The following is a 17025-nucleotide window of genomic DNA, read 5'->3' as shown; positions in this document are numbered from 1 at the left end:
TCAATTTTCCACTGAAAATAATGAAAATTTAATCATTTTAGCGCAGTTCAGCTGAAAAATATCGTGGTTTTTTTTTAAGTTTATAGTAGAGATGGCATGAATCCTCAAGAAGAATTTACAATCAGTAATATTTTCCGCCATTTACCTCAAGTAGTTGAACTATTTAAATACAGGGGGCTTTAGTGGAAATCCGATAGAACCGAACATCGACAGGGTTGCATTTGCCAATATTTTTCAATTTATTTTCCAGAAAAAAAAACGTGAGGTAGAAAAATTAAATTAATTGATTATTAATAAACACCCAGCGCCCTCGAAGCACCTGTACAATGTCCGGTAACCAGCAACAACCAGCCGATTGGGAGCCCAGCCGACAAAAGCGAAAAGTGCAAACGGAAAACCCAATCCGACCCCGAAAGGCGTCCACGTAGTGCAAAATAATGTCTGCTGTTTTTGTACGTCCTATAAGGAGGTGGAGGGCTGTGAGCTGCGCCGCCTAAGGGTGCGGCGTTCATGCCCCGATTGCGCGGGGCTACTACATTTGTGCCTGGTTCCAAAGTGTGATTACGAAATTGTGCAGAACTTTAGTGATATTATAAAGTATAATGCGTGTTACCACGTAGTTCCCACAGACACACGCAAACAGCCAGTGACAGCAGCAGCACACACACTCGTAATAACGCACCCATACTGTCACACACTTACAAACACAGAGAGAGCGCCATGAAATGTAAAAGAAAGAAAGAAAGTGTTGACAAAGAACAGGTTTTTAACCTAATTATAATTGCTAAAAAAATTATGAATTGCCATGTAAAGTGTATAGTGTACAAAAAACAAAGAACAGCCGCTTTGTGCCACAAATTAATTTATGTCAAGGCCTCCTCCCCCCATCACTGACCCATCGGCTGTTGAGTCCGTCCGGAAGCAGCGATGCTATGTACTGCCGCCTCAAGAACACTTGCTCGATGGGGAAATTGATTTCCTATACATATGGCTGTTGTTGTTGCTGTGGACTGGACATTGAACTTGTAGCAAATTGCGACTCAGCGACCCTATAATGCCCGCCTAATGCAGCTCTCTCTATATTTTTAGTCTAGCGGAGCAGCAGCAGCACCAGCCAGCACTCTTTTTTCCCCCCTACAACACTCTCACACTCAAGGTTCGGCCATTATCTGACCCCAAACAACACCACAAGCCAAGATGTTCATCTGGGATTGGTTCACCGGAGTCCTAGGATACTTAGGTAAGCGCACCGGAGATCCGATCGGAGAGCATGGGGCGAGCGCTTTTCTTGAGCGCTTGCCAACAAAGCAACGCCAGCAAAGGCCAGACGTTGGAACGCAGACAAAAGAAACCCAAAATTTGACTAATGTATGCGTGTCTGCTGCCGTGTACACAAATGTCTTTTTGGTATTGGTTTAGCGAGCGGCGCGTATTAATTGATGACGATTTAGTCGAATCATTCGACCTTCCCGCATGTTTTTCGTGTGGTGCATACTTTCAACGTGAATTTCTACTTGCAGGTCTGTGGAAAAAGTCTGGCAAATTGTTGTTCCTTGGCTTGGATAATGCTGGCAAGACCACGCTACTGCACATGCTCAAAGATGATAAGCTGGCGCAGCATGTCCCCACCCTGCATCCAAGTGAGTTGCAGTCCCCAGTGGCTCATTTCTCCTTGCTAACGATACATGATCCTTGATCCATTGCAGCGTCCGAGGAGCTGTCCATCGGCAATATGCGCTTCACCACATTCGACTTGGGTGGCCACACTCAGGGTAAGTTGATCATGAACTCCCTTGGAGCAGGAGCACTGTTTCCCCCAGAGCACTCATAAATTTTGCGCCTTTCCGAACTTGCCCTCACTCTAAATATAGCCACACGAGGCGACACATGCAAAAGAGCCAGAGATTCAGCAACAATCAGCGTGAAATATAGCACAGCGGGTCACTCATACAGAGCAACAACTAGTACTTTTCACATTTGTTGCGTTCAATCAGCCACAGGCACTCGAGCATTCATAGAAATGCCATTACAGTGGTCAGAGATCAATTCGATTCGCTTGCAGGTCTAACTGTGTGATCTTTTGTCTAGGTGAACTTTTTGCAAATTAAAACTTTGAAAGCACGTAAAGACACTGCGACCTACGAGCAGTCTTTTGTGCCTCGATCTCCTTCTTATCTAAAAGTGCGATCATTTCTAAATAGCTTCCTTCTGAATGCCGTACATATTCATAGCCAAAACATCTTCCCAATTGTTACCATATTAGCCAACAATCAATATTTTCTTGTTTAAAAGAAGGGATACTTTTGACCATTTTCTTAGAAGTGACATAAATGTTTGAGTACCGACCACTGTGCACCTATGTATGTACATTTGTGTGAATAATTTACAAGTACAAAAGCAAACATTCTATTAAGATAACACCGAACAAACAACAACAAAAGGCCCAAGATCAACAAGAATCAAAACATGTTTATTAACTATTTAGAGAGTGCACACGAAATGTGCACCAAAATAAGACTAATCAAAATAAAAATGGAGTAGCCGCAATAGTCAGCATGAGGCATGAAATGCGGGCGTTTGGGCAATTGATAAGTTGTTAAACCAACACAAATATGTACAGGCACACACATTATTACGTATTCATATTAGTAGAATATGTCATCGTGACGATCGGTTTCGCTATGGAACAAGCTCTAATCACGAACGGACAAAAGATGGCAGCAACAGCGTCTCTTGGCTTTGAAAAGATATCATATCAATGAACGTGTTTGCTGATGTTAGGTAAATTCATAAAGATTACAATGAAGGTTTGGGAGCACCGAAGACCGAGACACATGCACCAACACGCACACTAATTTCCAAATTCTTAAGACCCAATTTGGCTAAAAGTTAAACTTAAATTTTGACCGATTGTAGCACGTCGCGTCTGGAAGGACTATTTCCCCGCTGTGGACGCAATTGTGTTCTTAATAGACGCCTGGGATCGCGGCCGCTTCCAGGAGAGCAAAAACGAGCTGGATTCGCTGCTCACGGATGAGGCGCTGTCCAACTGCCCCGTGCTCATATTGGGCAACAAAATCGATAAGCCCGGTGCGGCCAGCGAGGATGAGCTGAGAAATGTTTTTGGACTGTATCAGTTAACAACCGGCAAGGTAGGCTATCCTAGGCTGTGATCTGTTTGCGTTTTTACTGACTTTCTGGTGTGGATTTCAGGGCAAAGTTGCACGTGTCGATCTGCCTGGCCGCCCATTGGAATTGTTCATGTGCTCCGTGCTGAAGCGACAGGGCTACGGCGAGGGTTTCCGTTGGTTAGCGCAGTATATCGATTAAGTTAACAATAAAATACCAACAAGAACCATAATAAAACACACACACACACACAAACTGAGAGGAGAACTTGGCTACAAAATTTAAATACGACGATAGAGCAGAACAGAACCGAACCGAACAGAAGAGAAGATAACCCCAACCCAACCACAAAACGGACCTTAAGCAAAACGAAGCTGCGTGCGCAATTTCTAATTTATACATAATTACAAAATAATTCATAAATAATAAAAAACGGAAAACTCAAAAATCTGTACATCTGTAATTAGAAAAACACTCTTACAAAAAGCAACAACCAACACAATGTTCAATGTCAAAGTTCAAACGACTTTTCCATCGACAACATCTAAGAGAATATAAAACAACATCCAGAGTATGAGGAGAGTGCGCGCAAGGGAAAAACAAACTTTTAATTATAATTATGAATAAAACAAATTGTAGCAAATTAAAGGTGATTTATTTAAGAGCAAGTGCTTTCAGCGACGCTGTTCCATAAATAAAATTTAGCTATCATCTACCTTTTATTTCAACCAAACTTTTACTTGTATAATGTCCCCAAAAATTTTAAATTCCATTTAGTTTAGAGACTGCCTGCAAAAACATTATACTACAACTTCAATGGTCCCTCCTTCCCTTATAATTTAGCTAACAAAATCTTGTAAGTTGCATGTCCATCGATGTACTTTTGTTTCTTTTTTATGCATCGCAAAAAAAATAATATAATTCTAAATAAAACGGAGAAAAGTAATTTTGTAAAAATAATAAAAAGTGGAGCTATTACTTGGAAAATAGTTTGGAGAATGGATTCCTTTCCCCATTAAATACTGAAGTCTTTTTTACAAATATATTACTGAGTTTATTTCATGCCACTTTTAAGGATTAAGCTAATGAGTCAATTAATAGCATACACATACAATATTTAAATCAAGCGAAAGGGAGGCACGCTTAATCAAAGATGTCACGGGCTGTGGAGCCCTTGCCTGCGGGACTGTTGTTCGTTTTGTCTATGTAGAAAAATCTAATAAAATATTCAAGTGTTGATTGGGGCTGCAGGTGATGGATGATCATCTAGTGCTAGCTGTGACGGCAGCATGGACGCCGCCGACAGAGCATCAGCTGCCGGTGAAAGAGTCGCATGAGCAAGCATTTGCGCTTGGTCCGCTCCGTGCATCAGGAGCGCATGGAGCCCATGGAGGAGCCGCCACCGCCCATGCGTCGCTTCTTCTTCTTTTTGGCGGTGAGACTCTCTTGTCCGCTGTCCGTATTGGAGTCGGCTTCTGCGTCGCTCTCCGACGACGATGAGGATGACGACGACGAGGAGGAGCTTGAATTACTAGAACTATCCGAAGCAAAGCCGGTGCTCTCGTTTATATTAATACTTTCGGCGATTTGCGCTAGCTCTGGGCGCTGCTCGCGCAGCACACGCAACCACTTCCGCGACAGCTTCGGCCGGCCCCGAACGGTCTTGTGCCAGACACACGGGAAGTTGGTCTTCGAGCTGAAGTTCTGGGTGATTGCAATGGTGTCGTCCAGATTGAGGACCACATGCCACCAGCCGCCCGGCACGAATACAGTGTCGCCCTCGCCCTGCAGCACCTCGATGGGCTTGTATTGCTCCGGCCAGGAGGGTAGCTTGGTGCGCGGGTAGATGGTGCTGAACCACGTGATGGCCTCGTCACGCTGTTTGCCGCCCATGGCGCTGGTCACCTTGAGCAAGTCCTTGGGCGTTTGTGTGGGGAACAGGCACCATCGCTTGTGACCACGAATGAGCGTATTCCAAGCGCTGGTTCCCAGTGGATCGATGTGGATGCCAGTGCCGGAGCGGGAGGGACCCATCACAAACCATCGGTAGGGCGGCCTACGATTCTCACCGCAGTACTGGAAAAGATCATCTCGAAAGTACTTTGGCACCACGTAGTCGTCGAGCAGCTTCTTCCTGCGATGGTGCTCCCCAAAGCTGCTGTCGAAGATGTAGAGCGGACTGTCGTCGCGCGTCCCTTGCATGTATTCGACGTAGTATTTCATCTTCATTTTGACGCTGTAGCCTTCGTTGTCCTCGCCGCACTTGAACTTCTGGTTCCTGTACTTCTTGGCCAGCCGCGACATCGTCCACTTCTCCAGAGCCATCCAGCCATCAGTGCATCCCTGTATCACCACCGGCTTGTAGGGCCGCTCAAAGCGTTCTATAAATTCGTCACACGACACCGCCGCATCATCAATTCGTTCCAGATTATCTGCAAAATCCCAGAATGGCTCGAAGTTTTCATAGTACCGCATCGCCATCCACGCGTTTTCTCCGTCCAGCTCTGGCCTGGCCTTGCGCTTAACGTCGCGGGTGCGTTTGCGGGAGCGCTTGGGCAGTTTGAATTCCTCGCTCATCGTGGTACTTGCTCGAGATTTTGCCAATTTTTTCTTAAATATTTTTAAGCAGAAAGTGGAGAACGTGAGCACTAGAGCAGTGTGACCGCGGAATTATAGTTAAAATATACGGTCCGACCCACCGAAATATACCAAAATATACCGTCTAATTTTAAAAATATACTGACGAACTCCAGTTCCATTATACATATTCCTCGATTTTGATATTCCGTCGAATATTGCTAGCTAGATGGATCCCTCAACACTGCCCACATAGTTTTATACAATTAATGAATCTATTTTCTAATTGACTAGCTTATTTTAAACACTTGCACTTTATTGGATTTCTATATACCTTTGAAAATAAAATTGAAAAGATTGATGAAATTGACCAAATATACCATTATATACCGATATACCGTGAAATACCGAAAAGTATTAAAAATTCCTGAAACGGTCACTCTGCACTAGAGCTAGGCGTGGGTAGTTTGTATATTTTGCGGCGATATATATCGTTATACACATGCAATCTAAAAATAAAACACAGTATTATTATTTAAATTAAAATTTGAAATTATCCAATCTTATAGAACATTTATTCATCAATCGGATAAAAGTATGTGTTCACAGCTGAGGCTCTTGGCTAGCTAATAACCCTAAACCGAATATAAAAATCGATGAATATGATTTCTGATCATGTTGAAATAAAGGGGGTTTAAGTGGGCTAAGTTATTTTTTTCATTATTATCGATAAGTCGATAAGTCATGTGACAGCTGTGGGTGGTAGAAAAATAATGATAAGCCAGGTTGGACGAGGTAATGTTTTGAAAAAACTGCTGTATAATCGTCTGTAACGAAATATTCTACTCTTCTGCAGAGTTGTACAAAGTGCCGCTTCGCGTTTTAGATCATCGCGTATTTGTTAACGGCGAGATCGAAGCTTTCCTGGACAACTTCGAAGTACGGCGCAACGACAGCGAAGTGGAAAAACTTTTCCAGGTCACCGAGACCGTAGGATCGCTCAAGTACGATCTTTCAGAACGTTTCATTTCATTGGGTAACAAAAACCTTACCGAACTGGGTACCGAAGTGAACAATCTGCTGTACGGGGTCAACAACCTGTTGGAGAAAGCCAAAGTGGAGCGGACGGTAATTGGGACCACACCACATAATCGAGGCGCCAGCTTATCGAATATTACTGATTGCATTTTGTATTTTTAGGCCAGCGCACAGTTGCGGGAGTCACGACAGTCACGTGAGCGACGCAGAGCCGAATTTCTGACCAACCTGCAGCACGGCTACAAGCGCATAGAAAACTCGTTTGAGGAAAAGGAGGAGGAAATCGCCGAACTCTACTCCGACCTGCAATTGAAGCTGAGCATTGCCAAATAGGAGCTGCCCTAAAATGCTCAAATCCACAATCGTAGACACCCGGGTGCGCCTTGTGCCGTCGAAGACGCTTTTGGAGTTCCTGGATAGCCAAAAGGAGCACTTCAAAAAGGTTCCGGAAAATGTCGCCAAACTGATGAAAAACGAAGGCTATACTTTACCTTTGAGTACACAAATCGTTAAGGAACAAGAGCTGAACATTAAACGCCCCAATATTGACCGAGTGCTGCTCCGTAGACTCACGGCCGATGTGTCTGAGGAACCAGAACCAGCACCAGCCAAACCCATCGGAAAGAAGAATAAGAAGGCAGCCAAAGATGAGAAGGCAACCGAGGAGGTAATGGAAGATGAAGAACACCCGACGGAATACAATAATGTATTGTACCTGACTGACATGCACTGGCTGAATGATACTCTGATTCAATTGCGCAAAGATGGCATTTGCAATATCTTTCTGTATGAATTGATCGAATCATCCGATCTCGTATTGCCAGAAAATGAAATGAAGCCACGCAACCCGGACCTGGAGGCCCGCTGCGAACGCCTTCGTGCGGAGCAGCACAACCGCGAGTACCACAAGATGACAAAGAATGTGGATGCAGGACTGAAGCATTATCCAGAGGACACCATAGCCTATCAAAGTGAGTAGAGATGAGATCTCAAATTGAGCGATTCCGAATGCTGTTAATACTCTTTTCTTGTAGTTAAAAGTCTGAACAAGCAAATTATTGCGGTGTTGCAGTTCGTCTTCTCTGTGGCAGCTGGTTTCACCTTTGGTTTCTTTGGTGTCAATTTGATGGTCGGTCCCCTGCCCTTTGGCTTTCGCATCCTGCTGGGCGTCATTGTGGCCCTCATTATAGCCCTAGCCGAGATGTACTTCCTGGCCAAAAAGCTGCACGAATACGACGAGGTCTTGGACGCGCCCAAGCGCATGCAGCAGACCGCGCCAAAGGCTCGCGGAGAGCGAGTCCCGTCCGCGGCGACAAGTGGAGTTCAGGCTCTAAAGCCTCATGCTGACTAAACAAATATGTATTACTTTTTCTTTAATATATACATAAATATTTGTATTAATTCGTCGTTGGAATTTTAGATTATATAAATATCTGTAAAAGTTTTATTCTTTCGGGAGGGTGTGGGGAGAAGGATTCTAGGCTTTGGATTAGAGACTACGTATATACGACGTTGATAAACTTTCTTCGAATATTTCGTTACACATTTTACTCGTAGTGATTCGGTTGCGGATTCGGATTGTTCCAGCTCTCGTCCAGGCCGTCGTTGGAGCCACTGCGTCCCATCCATGCCAATAGATAGATGAACATGACAAAGGCCAGAATGCCGCTGAGCACCAAAAACCAGGTGCGTCGCCACGGTGGCCGCGACGACGGTGAATAAAAGCGTCGCGTCCAACGCGAGAGCAGCGCTGCCGGCGTGCGGCGCTGGTACTTATTGTCATCGCGATCCGTCCCACCAATGGGCGACTGACGTGGCAACAATGGTCGCCTACTGCTGGCTGTTGGATCAATAACATAGTGATATTAAACGCCAAGCTTAGAAAATAACTCTGCTGCATACCATTAAAGTCGCCCGAGCTGGGTGGATTAAATGCATCCATTAGGAGCACGGAATGTGGAGTGGAGGCATCACCACCATTCGGCTTCCCACGCTCCCGCTCTCCTCCGGAATGAATGTGATGCACTTTGGTCATATTGCTAACCGCCGCCTGGCTGACGGAAGCCTTAGACTTAATGGCCTTCAAACTGCTACTCTGATCCTCCGAGAGCTTTTGGAGAGCATTGTTATTAGCACAAAGTCGGCGAATATCTCTTTAGCCGCTTACCAGAGCCAGGCCCAGGCCATTGCGACCCCAGTTGACTTGAGCCAGGTAGTTCTTCAGGGCGTCCGCCACGGGCGAGACGAGATTGGTGTTGGGAAATATCTCCACACTACAACCGGGGCACTGATGGCCGCGTGGGGCAGTGTTGGCAGGCAGTGCGGCTTGACGAGCATTCAAGCAGTCCCAATGAAAGACGTCTAGAAATTGTTGGATAGAGTGTCATTAAAAGGAAGGTTACTACATGTGGGTGACACCACTTACGGTAGCAAACCAGTCGCACGCACTCGCCCTGCTCCAGCGAAGTCCCACACAGATTGCAGTTGGAAATGTAGTCGCTGTCACGAAGCCACTGCAGATAGGATTGCACTATGCACTGCGGAATAGATCCGAAATACATTATTTTCTGAGCTGTGTGGAATAAGCATATGTACCTTAGGGTGGGACTGGACCATGCAGTGTTCGCAGACATTGACTCGGTGCTCAAAGCAGAACTGATTGGTGACCAATCGTTTTGGGCATTTGCAGAGACCCATTCTGGCAGGTCAGCAGACTTCTTGTTTCGGGGCGGCGCAGATATTTATTGCACTTGGGGTTTATTGTGCCAGCACACTTGTGTAAAGTAAACCTAGGGGAGGCGCACACAATTATCGCATTCTCCGCATTCAATTGATTTTAATTTCGATTCGTAGTTCCCTAGCCCCTGAATTTTCGTTTTGACAATCACAGAATCAACAGCCACGTACTAGCTTTCGATATGCGTGGCGAATGGCAAGAGCGCTCCAACCCTACCATTCCGTCATGCACCAAGATGTTTCGGCCAGAAAAACATGGACTCGAGCCCGATTTTCAACTTACCAATTTTTCCACCCTTCGAGGATGAGGCTGTAAAATCCCCCAAGATGTACTCACAAAGTACCTAAGGGGAACAGAAATAGTCCATTCCAACGAAAATGAAGAACACCACATCGGCGCTGGAATGGACTGTGCCGTTATACCACTCAACTCGACTCGGCACGGAGGAGAATATCTGCTGGCACAAACTGTCGACTTCTTTTATCCATTGGTAAATGATCCAGAAGCATTGGGAGGAATCACGCTGGCCAATGTCTTGAGTGATTTATATGCCGTTGGTGTGACCGACATTGACTCGATAGAAATGATAATAAGTGTATCGACGGAATTTACGAGCAAACAACGTGATGTTGTTACATCTTTAATCATACAGGGTTTTCGAAAAGCATTGGCAACAAATGGCTACAACCAAGTCCACTTAAAACTGAGGGAATTAAAGCTAAATCCTTGGTGCATCGTTGGCGGCGTAGCGACTTCTGTCTGCCTAAAGGATGAAATCATATTTCCATCTAATGGGCGACCGGGAGATGCTTTGGTACTTACAAAGCCACTGGGTACACAGCTGGCTACAAATGCTTATATTTGGCAACTTAATCAGACTGATAAGTACAACACCCTCCTGACGAAATTCACAGATAAGGAGATACTCGAGACCTTTGAAATGGCAGTGAAGTCGATGACATATTTAAACAAAACCGCTGCACTCTTAATGCACAAGTATCGGGCGCACTGTGCCACAGATGTTACAGGATTTGGTTTACTTGGTCATGCCAAAAACCTTGCACAATTCCAAAAGAACAAGGTCTTATTTAAGATCAACAGATTGCCAATTATCAAAAATGTGGTGAAGTTTAGCACTCTAATTGACCAAAGCTCCAAATTACTTGCTGGCAAATCGGTAGAAACATCTGGCGGTCTATTAATTTCCCTTTCGCCCGAAGCAGCAGACCAATTTTGCTGCGAATTCAATGAAATTACAAAAGGCGAACAAAAGGCATTCAAAATTGGACGCGTCGAAGAAGCAAATGAGTCCGATGCAGTGCTAGCAGATCATGTAGAATACATCGAAGTCAGTCTTTAACTAGATTTAAGGTAATACAAACAATTGATTATTCAGCCTATGACGGATATTTCATAAAGGCTTAAAGCTTGGAAATATTTGGAACTTTACATTTTTAAATGTGTATATCTGATAGTTAATTGAATGTATGCTTTGATTAAAGAAGGAGACTTGATAGCCAAATTAAACACGAAACTTTCTTTTAATTTAGTCCAACCACTCTTTCATATATTGACATTTAATGGCGGTTACATCGCCGCAGTTGGAGCAGTTCTTGATTACAGGACATATGCCACAGGGCATTTGAACCAAGCCCGTGGGTGGAAGAGGTAAATTAACGGCCCTATAAACATACGAGCCATCCTGCTGCATTATGCGCTCCGCATTGCCGTCGTAGACAACCGTCTTGAGTATGGTTTCAAGGTCATCCTCGTCTAGATTAACCTTGCTTATGCCCAAATCCGATATGAATTTGTGGACATCGCTTACGGTGCAGCAGGACATTTGCTTGAGGGCCAAGGGGCCGTCACGCTTCTTTTCCGCATTCTCGCGCTTCATTTGCAGAAAACGCAAGCACTGCTGGTTGAGGACATCGACAAACTCAACTTCAAAGTCCTGGTCCTGGTACCAGGCACCGCCTGTGATGGATCGATCCGGCTCCAAATTGTACAGCATATAAACTTTCTTTTTGCTGGCCTAAAAAACAGGAATTGGGTAAAACGCAATATGCAATAAATGTAGGATGGAGTATATACTAACATTCACAGATTTGACCGCTTTGATTAGCTTCTTTGTTTCCAGATTCTTGAGAATTTTATTCAATTGTGTCATATTCAGGTTCGACTTCATACGTATGTCTCGTATCCAAATGCCCTTGTTGCTGCCCTCCTCCACAATCCCATAGACGATTTTTTCCTCGTTGTCGGCATCTTTGGGCAGTGCGCTCTTCTTCTCCGGATCCTTGGCACGATAGACCAGTTTCTCTCCCTTTTTAAGGATCTCTATGCCGCCTTGTTGTAGCAATATATTCAGGCCCTCGACTCGGGTGGCTGCCGACACATCGGATAGGGCCTTGGTGAGATCATCATTGGTGGCTCCAGCGGGTATTCCCTGGATAACCGCCAGCAACAGTTGGGCGACCTCAGCGGCCATGACGCAGTCAGATCTTTAAAGCAAATTTAAATCAATTAACATTGGCGTAAAAACAAAAACAAACGGTTCGGGGCGAATGGTTGCGGTAATAAGAAGAAGGCACTCACTCGATTCGTGTGGGAAAGGTTCATTGAATTTTTAAAGTGATTTCTGATCTAAAGCACACCTTTTGGATATCCAATAATGTCACAGGCAGCGGTCTCTGATGAGGAAACTGACTTTAAAGTCGTTAGTTCCACAAATTATCAGCGCGTTCAGGATAAAGTTGGAAAGGTACGTGCGAAGCGTGCGAAGAAACAGTAAGATATAGCGCTGCCAACTCGAGTGACAATCAGCTGTGGTCCCCACCTGAATTTATATACGAACTAAAGATATACTCTTCTTTTAACAGATAAGCTATGCGGATGGTGTTGCCGATGGACGGGAGCAAGTCTTTCAAACTAGCTTCGATCAAGGCTATGCCGATGGGTTGCACGTTGGGCTGGATCTGACCAAATTCGGCTCCTTTTTTGACACACTTGCAGCAGCTGGTACAAGAGATGACCAGTTGCTAAAAGAAAAAGAGGTGTACAAAGGGCTGAATTTGCCAAAAGCCACGGATAAACAGCACTTTAAATACTTGGATCATCAAAACGAACCCCTAGACGTGGTGTCGGCGAAACAGGGCACCTATACAGACGACTTATTGGATGAATGTGCCGCATCACTGCCAATAACTGCGAATTTATTCATATCCAGGGGTTCTAGTGTTAATCTGGTTTAATGTATATGATTGGGAATTATCAAAATTAACTGAACATATATTTTCGTGTGTGTAACTTATAAATACAATCCCTCGGGTGTGCCCTCCTTCTTTCGGTACAAGACGCTCTCCTTTGATTTCTTGAAGTCCTCGTTGGTCACCTTCATGCGGCGCTCGCGCAGTGCCATGAGACCAGCTTCTGTGCAAATAGCCTTGATGTCGGCGCCGGAGAGATCATCCTTGGCCATGATCAGTTCGCTGAGGTTCACATCTTCGGCCAGGGTCATGCGAGACGTGTGTATGGTGAAAATGCGTCGCTTTGTCTTCTCGTCGGGCAGTGGAAATTCGATCTTACGATCGATACGTCCCGGACGTATAAGCGCCGGGTCGAGCGTCTCAATGCGATTCGTAGCCATTATTACCTTCACATCGCCGCGCGAATCAAAGCCATCCAACTGATTGAGCAGCTCCAACATAGTTCTCTGGATCTCACGCTCGCCACCAGAGTTCGAGTCGTAGCGCTTGGTGCCGACAGCATCGATTTCGTCGATAAACACTATAGACGGTGCATGCTCCTCGGCCACACGGAACAGTTCCCGCACCAGCTTGGGGCCATCGCCCAGATACTTTTGTATAAGTTCCGAGCCCACAACGCGAAGAAACGTGGCCGAGGTTTGATTGGCCACAGCCTTGGCAAGGAGAGTCTTGCCTGTGCCTGGTGGGCCATAGAGGATGACACCCTTTGGAGGCTTGATGCCCATTTCCTCGTAGTATTCGGGATGCGTTAGCGGCAGCTCGACAGACTCTTTGATTTCCTGAATCTGAGTGTCCAGGCCACCAATGTCTGCATAGGTTTCCTGTGGTGCCTTCTCCAGCTTCATTACAGTGACCATAGGATCGGTGTCGTCACTGAGAACACCCACAACGGCGTGAACTTTGTGATTCAGCAGGACCGAGCATCCAGGCTCCAGCTGATCCTTGTCCACAAAGGATAAAATGCTAACGTAGTGCTCGGAGCCCACAGAGGTGGACACAATTGCGTGATTATCATCGATAATCTCCTCCAGATTACCCACAGACATTGGTGTGCCGCGCAGGTCATCCACCTTGGAGCGCTCCTCCTCGTTTTTCTCGTCTTGGGGCTTCAAACGCTCCTGGTTGCGAATAAACTCATCCTCCATCATCAGGTAATCTTTGATGCGCTCCAGTTTGAGCAGCTTGAGCCGGCAACGCGTATGGGGCGTCACCAGGGGCAGCTTCATGGCCGCATCGGGTCCCTTTGCGCGGCGCTTCTTCTTGCCGACGCGAGTCGGAATTGGTGGCTCGTACTTCTTCTTTTTGTCTTTATCATCCTTCTTGTCGCCAGAGCCCCCTTGGGCCGATTGGTTTTGTCCCTGAAATGCGCAACCACAACAAATTAAATTACTGACGTCCACAGAAAATTGGTGTGCTGCACGTTACCATTTTGAGTAGGCTTGTATTTGGTGATCTTAGATTAATACACTTCTTTATTTTCTGATTAATTTTTACCAGTCATAACCAGTGTGACCGCGGATTTATCTTTCAAACATACCGGCCGACCCTCAGAAATATACCAAAATATACCGTCTCATATTCCAAATATACCGATAAACTACCGACGAATTATTCAAGTTCCTTTATACATATTCCTCGTTTTTGATATTCGATTTGATTTTACTGGCTAGATAGCACCGTCAGCCCTGCCCCATAATTTTGTCCGATTAATGAATACATTTTCTACAAGATTAACTACTTTTAAATACTTCCATTTATTGTATTTTTAAATAAAACAAGGTTTAAAGAGAATAGTTCCACAAAAAAACATTCGCAATGTTGCTTATATTTGAAGACATGATGCGCGTATATGCCTTGTATACCCTATTTCGCTAATTTAATATGAAGCTCCTGTTTTCCGAACTGTTTTAAAAACATAATAAATACAGAAATTTTCTCATATTGATATGTTTTAGACATAGTCATGCATATGATTAGTGTCTTTTATATATATATATCCTTATACCTATTCTTGTTCTCTGTAGGAAGACGATATCTTTGAATTGGAGCTTGGGATGACAAGCATATTCTCAATTCTATAATATCTATTTCCCCAGGGTATGATACTCATTGATGCTTACCGGCTATTACCGATTCAAAAAAAATACCGAAATATACGGTCGATATTTCTGTCGAATAGAGACAACTCTGAATGTGAAACAAGTTGGCAGCACTGAAACCAGGTGGCAGCCCCAAACATTTGATTTGTTTGGGTTCCTTTTGCAATAATAGTTTACAATTTAATTACAATTAATGGATCAAAATGTTAAGAACATCGACCTCAAGCTCGACAATGTGGCTGTCTTAACAGCGGGCACTGCGGCGGAATTCGTGAATAGCATCCTAGACTTTCTTCTATACCAACGCAGCCAGATCCCCTTCGTTTACAAACTATATAAGCATTGCATCGAAAAATGGGACGATGAGGATAAGTCAGGCAAGCAGGAATCATTTTCCAATTATCAGGTCAACCAGCAGCGCATCAAGGCCAAGGCGACTAGGCAATCCATCAGTGACATGAGAGAGGTGAGTCTTATGCCACAAGAGAAATTCCATTACATTGCACTCCTTTCAGCTCATACGGCAAGCATTCAAGTCCTCCAAGGTGAAGAGCCTACGATTTCTATTTGGCCCAAATACTTTCTTGCCCACGGAAGCCTACACTCTGCACATTCCCCATGCGTCCGTAACCAGGGAACATCATTACGAGAACCATGCCCTGTCCGAAGGCAGCATAAAGCAGGCGCTGCTCCGACTCTTGACCTGCAAGGAGCTTTATACTATCTTCTCCACACAGCTTAACGCTACGAATGTGTTTCTGGAACTGGAACTACTGACAACCAACGAACCTGGACTGCACCAGAAACACAAAAGTCTCGTTCAAAAAACAGTCCTGAGTCAATTGCCGCACAGCTGTAAAAATGTGCACTTGCACATCCGGCATGCAACTGATAATCCACTGGTCGAACTGCGATGCTGCCAGGGGTTGGCCATATACCGAGATCTAGGCCTAATGCATCTGGACGAAACTGACGAAGACTGCGGCAAAAAGATTGAATGTGGCGATCCGACTGCGGAACACAGCGGCTGGTGGCAGTCAGATGTAATAGTGCGTGGATTCAAGGTACCACCCAACCAAAAGTCGTGCGATTTGTGGACCAGCTAAAATTGTCAGTGCTTTAATTTTTTCGCCATTTTGTATCCATGTTAGGAATAAAGTAGCTAATCATTTTATATATCTGCACATCCTAGAAAATCGTCGCCAATACAGATAACTGGCTTGGTCTCGACTTTACGTTGCTTGACCACAATCTGGTTGGCCAAGCGGTCCATGTCACGCTGTCCAGCAGGAGTAAGCTTGCGACCCCCCTCGGAATGCTTCTCGATCATGCGTGCCGCTTCGAGAGCGTGAAAAGCCTTTAAGTAAACCAATGTTCCCATGAAATAAAGTTATTTTTTTAAGTTTTACACACTTACCATACGGATGCAGCCATCCGATGAGCGGCAATACTTTGATGGTTGCACCCCCTTGCGCTTGCGTCCACTGTACACCTTGGTGAAGGCGGCCACTCCAGCCGGACTACGAAAGTACAGATGCCGCATTATAGAGGCACAGCGAGTATAGAACCAGTCCTGTTCAGTCGGTGCTGTTTCCTTAAACTTGCCCGTCTTAATATAATCAGCTTTTTCAGGCACAGTAATCTTTCCAGATTTTTTTAGGAAAGCGGACAGCACTTTGGTTAGAACGTGCTGGTCCACATCTTTAACAGTAACACCCGGCATCTTGCAGAATATTTTTTCTAAGATTATTCGCAATGATGAGCACAGAATTTCCTGATTAAATTCCCCTACTTTTCTATGAGGCACAAAAAGTTTTCGCTTTCGACAAAATGGACGTTTCGCAATGATGGCCGCGGGATTTCAAGACAAAAGTGTGACCATCTCAACTGCATTCGGTCACACGAAAGTTTATCGTTTATACTATTCTGAATATTTACGGTATATATGTATATACTGGTATATTTCATCAATCTAAATCTAACATAGGGTATAGAAACTTCTATATGCAGATTTTTCGACTTTTCGCTCTCCAATTCCACGCATCATTTATTCCAATGGATTGCATTTAAATCCTTGTCGCTCATTCACTTTATATTTGGCGCTCATTTGGCGTTTCCATACTCTCTTTGTATGGTAAAATCAAATCGAATATCAAAAACGAGGAATATGTATAAA

At 44.7% G+C, this 17025-nt stretch overlaps 11 protein-coding genes across 13 annotated transcripts; 6 read left to right on the top strand and 5 right to left on the bottom strand.

The window, feature by feature from the left end:
* The first annotated feature begins 248 nt into the window (after nt 1-248).
* On the top strand, nt 249-3851 carry LOC6587382 (GTP-binding protein SAR1b). Its single transcript, XM_002013459.2, has 6 exons — nt 249-265; nt 1090-1240; nt 1521-1640; nt 1707-1772; nt 2917-3152; nt 3214-3851. Exons 2-6 carry the CDS (start codon nt 1198-1200, stop codon nt 3328-3330), a joined length of 582 nt encoding a protein of 193 aa, XP_002013495.1. The 5' UTR covers nt 249-265; nt 1090-1197; the 3' UTR covers nt 3331-3851.
* Nucleotides 3852-4159: 308 nt separating this feature from the next.
* LOC6587414 (bifunctional arginine demethylase and lysyl-hydroxylase PSR) lies at nt 4160-5788 on the bottom strand. Its single transcript, XM_002013458.2, has one exon. The coding sequence runs from the start codon at nt 5704-5706 to the stop codon at nt 4498-4500; it is 1209 nt and encodes a 402-aa protein (XP_002013494.1). The 5' UTR covers nt 5707-5788; the 3' UTR covers nt 4160-4497.
* Nucleotides 5789-6468: 680 nt separating this feature from the next.
* Nucleotides 6469-7090, top strand: LOC6587411 (biogenesis of lysosome-related organelles complex 1 subunit 5). Its single transcript, XM_002013457.2, has 3 exons — nt 6469-6501; nt 6563-6834; nt 6907-7090. The coding sequence occupies exons 1-3, from the start codon at nt 6480-6482 to the stop codon at nt 7075-7077; spliced, it is 465 nt and encodes a 154-aa protein (XP_002013493.1). The 5' UTR covers nt 6469-6479; the 3' UTR covers nt 7078-7090.
* On the top strand, nt 7074-8145 carry LOC6587403 (transmembrane protein 199). Its single transcript, XM_002013456.2, has 2 exons — nt 7074-7715; nt 7779-8145. The coding sequence occupies exons 1-2, from the start codon at nt 7091-7093 to the stop codon at nt 8093-8095; spliced, it is 942 nt and encodes a 313-aa protein (XP_002013492.1). The 5' UTR covers nt 7074-7090; the 3' UTR covers nt 8096-8145.
* Nucleotides 8146-8149: 4 nt separating this feature from the next.
* LOC6587384 (zinc finger protein-like 1 homolog) lies at nt 8150-9807 on the bottom strand. Of its 2 annotated transcripts, XM_026984107.1 has the most exons (6): nt 9764-9807; nt 9340-9533; nt 9170-9281; nt 8912-9105; nt 8647-8854; nt 8150-8584 (listed from the first exon to the last, which is right to left on the bottom strand). In XM_026984107.1, the coding sequence occupies exons 2-6, from the start codon at nt 9439-9441 to the stop codon at nt 8292-8294; spliced, it is 909 nt and encodes a 302-aa protein (XP_026839908.1). In that variant the 5' UTR covers nt 9442-9533; nt 9764-9807; the 3' UTR covers nt 8150-8291. The 2 variants fall into 2 exon arrangements, with proteins under 2 accessions (XP_026839908.1, XP_002013491.1); XM_002013455.2 differs by lacking the exon at nt 9764-9807 and having other exon boundaries at nt 9340-9608.
* Nucleotides 9681-11026, top strand: LOC6587172 (selenide, water dikinase 2). The gene has a single exon (XM_002013454.2). It carries the CDS (start codon nt 9717-9719, stop codon nt 10839-10841), a length of 1125 nt encoding a protein of 374 aa, XP_002013490.2. The 5' UTR covers nt 9681-9716; the 3' UTR covers nt 10842-11026.
* LOC6587369 (probable DNA-directed RNA polymerase III subunit RPC6) lies at nt 11004-12206 on the bottom strand. 2 transcript variants are annotated; one of them, XM_026984108.1, is made up of 3 exons: nt 12139-12206; nt 11580-11985; nt 11004-11516 (listed from the first exon to the last, which is right to left on the bottom strand). In XM_026984108.1, exons 2-3 carry the CDS (start codon nt 11970-11972, stop codon nt 11028-11030), a joined length of 882 nt encoding a protein of 293 aa, XP_026839909.1. In that variant the 5' UTR covers nt 11973-11985; nt 12139-12206; the 3' UTR covers nt 11004-11027. The 2 variants fall into 2 exon arrangements, with proteins under 2 accessions (XP_026839909.1, XP_002013489.1); XM_002013453.2 differs by having other exon boundaries at nt 12080-12174.
* LOC6587385 lies at nt 12127-12773 on the top strand. Its single transcript, XM_002013452.2, has 2 exons — nt 12127-12245; nt 12364-12773. Exons 1-2 carry the CDS (start codon nt 12156-12158, stop codon nt 12733-12735), a joined length of 462 nt encoding a protein of 153 aa, XP_002013488.1. The 5' UTR covers nt 12127-12155; the 3' UTR covers nt 12736-12773.
* Nucleotides 12706-14256, bottom strand: LOC6587337 (26S proteasome regulatory subunit 4). The gene is made up of 2 exons (XM_026984106.1): nt 14176-14256; nt 12706-14108 (listed from the first exon to the last, which is right to left on the bottom strand). The coding sequence occupies exons 1-2, from the start codon at nt 14176-14178 to the stop codon at nt 12792-12794; spliced, it is 1320 nt and encodes a 439-aa protein (XP_026839907.1). The 5' UTR covers nt 14179-14256; the 3' UTR covers nt 12706-12791.
* Nucleotides 14257-15019: 763 nt separating this feature from the next.
* LOC6587371 lies at nt 15020-16025 on the top strand. The gene is made up of 2 exons (XM_002013450.2): nt 15020-15315; nt 15365-16025. The coding sequence occupies exons 1-2, from the start codon at nt 15043-15045 to the stop codon at nt 15953-15955; spliced, it is 864 nt and encodes a 287-aa protein (XP_002013486.1). The 5' UTR covers nt 15020-15042; the 3' UTR covers nt 15956-16025.
* LOC6587236 (40S ribosomal protein S19b) lies at nt 15949-16623 on the bottom strand. Its single transcript, XM_002013449.2, has 2 exons — nt 16267-16623; nt 15949-16206 (listed from the first exon to the last, which is right to left on the bottom strand). The coding sequence occupies exons 1-2, from the start codon at nt 16570-16572 to the stop codon at nt 16021-16023; spliced, it is 492 nt and encodes a 163-aa protein (XP_002013485.1). The 5' UTR covers nt 16573-16623; the 3' UTR covers nt 15949-16020.
* Between the last annotated feature and the right edge of the window lie 402 nt (nt 16624-17025).

This window comes from Drosophila persimilis, unplaced genomic scaffold (assembly GCF_003286085.1).
Source record: "Drosophila persimilis strain 14011-0111.01,24,50 unplaced genomic scaffold, DperRS2 tig00000000-arrow-pilon, whole genome shotgun sequence".
Lineage (NCBI taxonomy): Eukaryota > Metazoa > Arthropoda > Insecta > Diptera > Drosophilidae > Drosophila > Drosophila persimilis.
This window is presented reverse-complemented; position numbering and strand designations above follow the sequence as displayed.